Here is an 8,909-nt window from a genome sequence, read left to right on the forward strand (position 1 = left end):
CACGGGCATGATCTACATGCACTGAGTTTCCACTGGGCAGACAGTCAACAAGGAATATTATGTTGAGGTTTTTAGGGAGTTCTAGAAAAGATTCTGTCAGAAGAGGCCAGATCTCTTCAAATCGGGTCAGTGGTATTTTCACGAGGGCAATACACCAGTCCACAACTCCATCCTTGTCACAGATTATTTAACCAAGATGAGCATCAAGACAGTTCCTCACCCTCCCTATAGTCCAGACCTTGCTTCCTGTGACTTTTGGTTATTCCCTAAGCTCAAGGAAAACCTTAGAGGCTGTCGTTATTAGACAATTTAGGAGATGAAAGAGGCTGTGACGAGGGTCATTGACACGATCACACTCCTTCCAAAAGTTGTGGGATCAGTACAACAAACGCATTGCAGTCGAAGGAGATTACTTCGAAGGGGACTATAGTTTCTATGTGTGTACTATCAATAGAAGTGCCCCTACGAAAAAAGTCTGGAAAATTATTTAAGGCACCTCGTAACTTAATTTGATATTTTAATTTAATTATGTAATCATTTATCGTATACCTGTGTTTCCCGCCTCTACGTAACTTATCCACTACAGTAGAACCCCGAGATATGGTGGCCCTAGGATACGGTTTTTCTAGGTTTCAATGTGGAATACAATATTTTTCCGGACACTGGTTATGGTATTTGCCCTGCCTTATGATGTTATTTATGTTATTTGATTATATACATGTTTATTATATACTATAATGTGTTTTGTGACTAATTTTTGATGCCGTATTATGCATTTATTTAACACTTGGTTACCTATCCGGCGTTGTCTGGGATATGGTACTAATCCAGAACCTGACCTAAGGTTGCGTCGGTGTTGCAAGTAAAACAAATACTGTATACCTTTTAAATAAGGTTTTTATTAGCACAAAAGAATGATACGTCAGGTCCAACGTCAACACTATAAAGTAACATGGCGGACACTACTGGAGTAGTATACAGAGCTAGCACTTCATCAGGGAGAATGCTATTGGGAAGTTTCGTATCCATACAAAACACAATATAACAGTTGGTATGTTCTGACGGTTAATGGTAATTAGCCTCAAAAATTGCTGGTAAAAAAAAAACAAAAAAAAACGACGTAAACATTACCAGACGAGAAATTTTATTTGAAATAATGAAAACTTTAACACAAGAAGAAAAGGTTTTCCGTAAGTTTGATTGTGTGGAAGAAATATTTCTACTTTTTTTTTCCAGAAAAGTATATCAAAAAAATATTTGTAACAAATATTTTATTGAAATATTTGTTAAGATGAAAACATGGAATCAACTATGAACTAAAATCAATTTTTGTTCTTTTTCCCTGGAAAATAATTTAGGAATATTTTTTTGTAAAAAAAGTTTCAATAAAGTAGTTTTACTTTTTGAAACTTTGATAACAACTTTGTTTCATGGAAACAGCTATGATCGAAAACAATTTTTTTCAAGCATGTGCATGTGTCCCATGATGTGTTCTATGATGTACACATTATCATACTTTTATTTACCACATGCTGCCAGAGACTGTTGGATAATCAGAGCTGAAATTTGGTGGGCAAGCCAGGCTTTGACTAAAATTTATTTGTACCAAATATATTTGGATTGTAGAAATGATTGTGAATTTTATTAATGTTTCCGTGGGTGACATGTTTTGTGGGTTTCCCTATACAAGGCTCGTTCCAAAAGTAAAGCCTCCTATTTTTTATGTTGTTTAAATATGATTCCATAGGTTGTATTTTTGAGTAGCCATGTTTCTATATCTTTTGCTTTATTTATCTGCCAAAATGTTTAGGAAAATTTGATCTGTATACTTATGTTATATATTCAGTGCCTATTTCTACCAGATCAGGCTGTCTAAAGATACTGGCTTCGTGACCTAAAATGCACCAAATATTGATGTTATTTTTTTCTCCTCTCTCTTTACAAAACTCAGTCATGTTCTGCAAAGTCAAAAACAAAAACAACAATTTTCCTCTACAAAACAATCAAACCGAACACAATGAATAAATATTTGAAAATATACTGGATTCACCATTAAATAACCCGACAAGGGTTAATATGCCATGAAAAAAAAAAAAAACAACCAAACTAAACTCCAGGAATAAATATTTTAAGATATAACGAATTTGAAACAGAAGAATCTTTTCAAAATAACCCAAAAAGGAGTTAATATGCCATAAAACAAAACTACCAAAACGAACTCCATGAACAAATATTTGAATATATAAAACATTTGAAGCATAACATTTTTTTTTCAGAATTAGTGAATTTAGCATTAAATAACTTAAAAAGGGTTGATATGCCATAAAACAAGCAACTAAACCAAACTACATATTTAGTGAGATTCTATTTTTCAATTTAAGATGAGATTTTTGATGAACCCAAGAGAAAAAATAAATAAACAAACTGTTACTTGTCAGACCAAAGACTGAAATTACGTAACACGGATTTAAATCTTTAATATATGTTACCTTTTTTCTTTTGTCTCCATATTCTAGGGATCTTAGATTCCGACACGGTTGAAGTAATGTCCAAAAGACGATGTGGAGTTCCAGACGAGCCGAAACAATTTTCAGTTAGCAGCAACAAAAACAGGAGACACAAACGCAGTTTCTTTTGGCATATTTACCATGGTAAGATTAATAATAAAAAAAAAAAAACAATGTTTTACCACGGTAAGATTAACAAAAAAAAAAGTATTACCACAGTAAGATTAATAAAAAACGTTATACCACGGTAAGATTAATAAAAAAAAAAACGTAGTGCCACGGTAAGATTAATAAAAAATGTGTTACCATAGCAAGGATAATAAAAACTATTACCACGGTAAGATTAATAAAAAAAATCGTATTACCACGGTAAGGTTAATAAAAAATGTATTACCATGGTAAGATTAATAAAAAATGTAATACCACGGTAAGATTAATAAAAAATGTATTACCATGGTAAGATCGATAAAAAATGTATTAGCATGATAACACTAATAAAAAACGTGTTACCATGGTAAGACAAAAAAAAATAGTATTACCACGGTAAGAAAAAATAGGCATTACCACGGTAAGATAAAAAAAAAAGTATTACCACAGTAAGAAAAACGGCCTTGCCTGGTCGTAAAATACGCTTAAATATATTTTAATTCATGCAGAATTCTTATTTATTATTAAAAAGCCTATTTTCTATTGAATATTATTTCGTACTGAGTTTAAAAGTTTTAAAAAATATATGACTTGGGTGCTATCAGTTAGAATTGAAACCGAAACATCTACCGTTCCAACTGCATTTCTTAGTGTTTGAACTATCGGCAGATAGATAAGAAAGATTGAAAATTAAACCACTTCAAGCTATGAATGAATTTGGCACATGCGCAAAATTAATGAAAAATATGTCAGCAAGTTGAACATTTTACATTTCAACTTGTCGACATTCATCCATCAAAACAAAGATTTTACCCGTCAAAAACCGTTCTATTTCCTATTAATTTCAGTGTGATGTGACCAGTAGTTTAAGAGTTTATCGGTTAAATATTCACACAGATACATATACATCTGCTGTTTTATTTTTATAAATATTCATGTTTTTATTCATTTTTTCTTTTTGCCAAATTAACTACATGCATATTAATTGTTAGTGCTTTTCTTGGCACTTTTCAAAGACATTACTAACACCAAATGAGGTCATTGCCAAAACTGATGCAAAGAAGGCAAGTTCCCTGTACCATGCTAGAAAATTACACATGAGAGCATCCAAAGCTACCATTTGCCCGTACATGGAGTATTGCTGCCACATTTGGACTGGTGCATCTACCACTAGTCTCTTCCTCTTAGACAGGGTCAAAAAAAAAAGTCTACAATTTAATAAGTCCCTTACTATCAGCTAAGCTCCAGCCCCTTTCCCATCACCGTAATGTTGTATCCCTGTGTTTTACAAATATTTTAATGAAATGTGCTCCAATGTACTCCCTGCACTTGTACCCCTTTATGTCCCACAAACCCATCTAGGAGCAAAATCCCACCCCTTCACTGTTGAGATTCATAGATGCTGGAAAGCCTTCTACTCTAATAGTTTTTTTCTCTCAGACTGCCAGACTCTGGAATTCCCTTCCTGTTTCCCTGGCTGTACTAACTTATAGAAGTTTAAAAGCAATATGAACAAGCATCTCACTCATCCTCCACACATAGTCCCCAGTAGTAACCCTCATGTTCAAGTAGCAATATGCTTTGTTTGGGGGTGAACAAGATATATATATATATTTAACTCTTTTCCAAAGTGTTTTTTAACATGTTTTATTAACTATTTATAGTCTATAGTTAATAAAAAAAAGGAAACATTAAATAAGTAGATAGTCCTTAATCCGTGGAGTTTCAAAGAAAGAAATACTTTCCTTCTCGTCAGAGGGTAGGATTTAGCAAAATGCGGGATCGGATTTTGCTTGCAAAAGTATTTGATGAAACTACAAGTAAGTCATAGATCTTACTTGATAACAAAAAATGAAGCAGAGGGAGTAGGATGAATAAAAAAGTGATTTCACGTGAATGGATAGTCTGGTGAAAGGTAAAGTATCAAATGACGGTAAAATCCAAAAATGCAGAATCCAAGAAAGTTGGTTAAATTTACATTCGCACAAGTAAATTCCAAGGGAATATATATATATATATATATATATATATATATATATATATATATATATATATATATATATATAAGGGAATATATATATTATATATATTTTTTAACATATTTTATTAACTGTTTGCTCATATATATATATATATATATATATATATATATATATGAGCAAACAGTTAATAAAATATGTTAAAAAACACTTTGAAATGAGTTAAAAACATATTTAATCTGAAAAGGAAACACTAGATAAATGGATAGTCCTTAATCTGCGGAGTTTCGAAGAAATACTTTCCTTCTCATCAGAGGGTAGGAATTAGCAAAATGCGAGATTGAATTTTGCATGCAGAAGTATTTGATGAAACAACAAGTAAGTCAATATATATATATATATATATATATATATATATATATATATACACTAGAGGAGGCGGCGTGCCTGGCCTTGCCCAGGCATAAAATATGCTTAAATATGATATTTTAATTTGTCCAGATTTTATATATATTATTATAGAGTTGTGATTTCAAAAGTAAAAAAAAGTATTTGGGTGCCGTCAGCTAGAATCGAAACTGAAACTGTAGCATTCAAAGCTGGTGACGTTACCAACGTGACATGCATATAAACTGATTAAAAATAAACCTAGATGAATGTACAAAATACGTAATGATTTTTTTTTCAATTTTGACCCATTTTTGACCCCTTAAAAACAATTTTAATTGGCTAAAGACGTATAAAAGAACAGTCCATAAAAAATTCAATCATTTGAGGCCCCTAGTGCCGCTCTGTGACTTTTAGTTTCAGAAGAGATAGTTGAAAAATATAAAGACAAACAGACAGACATATAGCCCTTTATATATTAGACTATCTGTAGACAGTAGCCACACTACACCTTATATTCAAAATGTTCCAATTCAATAATATGGTTTATATCTTTTATCCACAGGTTCCAGATGGTACAAGAATGACCTTACCTATATTATAAATATGCCGCACAAATTCCCAAACAAACGAGCCGTAGAGAAAATTATCCGTGCTGCATTGCATGTGAGTTGATTCAGTACTAGTGCATTTTATGAACCATAAATGTCCGGTAGGGCTGGACCGGGAGCTTATGTAAACCACCAGAATATGCCAAGCGCTAATCAAATTGATGAGCCAATCAGAAAGCAACAACAAACACAATTTAAAAAAAATTGTTGCTTTTTAAAACTTTTCTTAAAATTATCTTGAAAGAAAAAAAAATGTTTGAAAAAAACTGAAATAAAAACAATATGGTAGATTGTTGTTTGTCTTTTTTTTTTTTTTAAATTATTTTTGATTGAATTTATAATGTTTTTAAGATTTGTTCGGCGGCGTTTGGCATATTCCAGTTGATTTAACGTCGGGTGTCGATCAAGCATTTACAGAAATCCGGTTTGCAAAATATACTATACTATCTTTAATTCTTAATTATCTTTCTCTTGTGGGGATACGTCCTTGACATTCAGTCTGGTAGTGGCTTTGTTTCTGTTGGACTGAAGTATGGTTCTCGGTTTAATCCTCCTAAGAAGTCCATCTTACCGGGTTTTACCTCTTTTATGAAAAGGTGTTAGTTGATTGCCGGAGAAATGAGGAATGACGACAGAGCTATTCAAGCATTTTCTTCTAGGGTGCTGGCTTTTGAAAACCCTGCCTAATCTTGTGTCTAACCTCTCCTGGAGAGGAGGTAAATAAATGCATTAGCAAAAATATCACCCACACCTTATTTTAGAATTCATGGACAATTTACAAAAATAAATAAATAAAATTCATATAAAATCAGAGGTATTAACTCGGCGTTGCCCTGTGTGGAGTTATATTGCTAGTCAGAAGGTTGATTATAATAAAACATATTTAAAGTATAGTTACGTTTACAATTTTTACCTTAAGAGAAAAATTATAAATAACATTTGCAATAAGAGGTCAAGTAAAAGAAAAAAAAAAAAATGGAAATTTAATAGCCATGTTTGTTAGATCTGGCACAGCATGAGTTTTTGTGTAACAGTGTGTGTAGATTGTGTATGCTTTATAGATGTTTGTGTTTATTAGTTTACCTGAGAAAGTGTGAGTATATGAACTTGAGCAGTGTGTGTGTGTGTGTGTGTATATATATATATATATATATATATATATATGCATGCATGCTTGCATGTATCCTTCGATGCTTCTTGTTACGTCTACAAAGTCTTTTCCTATTCTTTTCTCCAAGAGATTACGTATAAAATAAATCCTATCATGCTTAATATGTAACTTAATCTCAAACAGGAAAGCAACCTGGTACTACCAGATTAGGCTGCCTGAAGATATTGGCTTTCTGACCTATGAGATGCCTTCAATAAGTTTCCAGACATTTTTCGTCTGGCCATTTTTATTGATAGTACACATATGAAACTCTAGTCCTCTTTGAAGTAATCTTCTCCGGCTGCAATATGCACTTGTTGTACCGTTCCAACAACTTCTGGAAATCCCCATGGAAGTCTTTTTGTGTGAGCATGTCGATGACCCTTGTGTCACAGCCTCTTTTATCTCCTCAATTGTCTCATAATGACAGCCTCTAAGGTTTTCCTTGAGCTTAGGGAATAACCAAAAGTCACAGGGAGCAAGGTCTGGACTATAGGGAGGGTGAGGAACTGTCTTGATGCCCATCTTGGTGAAAGAGTCTGATCTACTCTGAGCACCCTTGGGACAAACTTGGCGCATCTTCAGTTCATCGTAAATAATTGAGTGTGCCACACCGACATCAAACTGTGCACTTATTGTCTATAGACACACGACGGTCCTTGTACATGAAATTCTTTATTTGGCCAATCAATTCTACTGTTCTAACTTCCTTACGCCTCCCACACCTCTCATCATCCCTCACAGACTCCCTAACTTTCTTGAATCTCTTATGCCACTTAAAAACTGATGCTTAATTCATTCAAGATGGTCCAAAAGCAGTCTGAAGCATTCCATACAGTTCTGTGGCATTTTCCCAAGTTTTAAACAGAATTTTATTGCATATCATTCTCCTAAAGTGTCCTCATGTCCAGATGGCATTTTTGAAATTCACCAGCTATGATAATCAAGCTTTAGTAGGGCGTATTTCAATTCCTACTGTAGCTGTTCATTTGGACCTTAATCATAAAAAGTGGTCAGTTATCTCATAAGACGTATAGCAATAACATACTGAATTTTCAGGAGTCTATGACAATTTTAAATGCCTGTACAAATACAGTCTGGAAACTTATTGAAGGCACCTTGTAAATGCACAAACATTCATGTTGTTTTTTTTCCCCTCTTTGCAAAACTCAATCATGTTCTGCAAAGCAGAAAACAAAAACAACAATTTTTCTACAAACAACCAAACCAAACCAAACCAAACACTATGAATATATATTCGAAGACATAAAGAACTTGGAGCATAAACTTTTCTTCCAAAATTACCGAATTTGGGCATTAAGAAATCCAAAAGGGTTGATATACTGTAAACCAAAACCAACTCAACAACTATCGACTTTCCATGCTTGTGCAAATGAAGTTTTTAATTTATTCTAATTGAATTTCGAACAATATTGTCCTTTTAGGCCTGGGAAAGTGTGACCCAATTGACGTTCAGACAGAAACGTTATGGCTCTGCCGATATTGAAGTGAATTTCCTAACAGGAAGACATGGGGATGGAAGCCCGTTCGATGGAAATGGAGGAATACTTGCACATGCTTTTTTTCCATACGACAATTCGCCGGGACTTTCTGGAGATGCGCATTTTGATGCGGATGAAGATTGGGGGTCAGAAATGGATTTGAACACAAGTAAGTTTTTTTTTGTGTTTTTTTAATAAAGGAGTCACTACTTATCAAGGCCCGGAGACCACTCGAGGATAAGGGTTAATATGCGTACAGTGTTCAATGTGACAATGTCATAATAATTGTTAGTAGTGGAAATTTGGTAAATTGGATTACTTAAGTGGAACAACTCATCAAGAATTTGTTTACGTTTGACTTGAAGACAAACAAATTATAGTCAGCTGGAAAGCAGGCAAAAGAAAAAGAGTTCCACAGGTGTGCAATTCTAAGAAAGAAACTTTGTTCATGGAATCTACGATTACGTCTAGGCACAGATAAAGAGTGTGGGAAATTATTGATAGTATTTTCAGCATTTTTCTCATGAAAGTTAGGCGAGGGGGGACCATAGATTGGAGCTCAGACGAGCACTTGCCATGAAAATAACAATAAAGTAGAGACAGGCTCGCAACGTCTCTTCTGTGAG

General features: G+C 33.6%; 1 protein-coding gene across 1 annotated transcript in view; it reads left to right on the top strand.

The window, feature by feature from the left end:
* The window catches only part of LOC145255804 (uncharacterized), a 70,945-nt gene that overhangs the window by 17,690 nt on the left and 44,346 nt on the right, over window positions 1–8,909 (top strand). The window contains exons 3-5 of the mRNA XM_080114492.1: window positions 2,517–2,651; window positions 5,586–5,686; window positions 8,227–8,452. Of these exons, the coding sequence (XP_079970618.1) occupies window positions 2,517–2,651; window positions 5,586–5,686; window positions 8,227–8,452 (462 nt within the window). The remainder of the gene's footprint in view (window positions 1–2,516; window positions 2,652–5,585; window positions 5,687–8,226; window positions 8,453–8,909) is intronic.

This window comes from Euprymna scolopes, chromosome 31, assembly GCF_053919585.1.
Source record: "Euprymna scolopes isolate OS-2025 chromosome 31, ASM5391958v1, whole genome shotgun sequence".
NCBI classification, from domain to species: Eukaryota; Metazoa; Mollusca; class Cephalopoda; order Sepiida; family Sepiolidae; genus Euprymna; species Euprymna scolopes.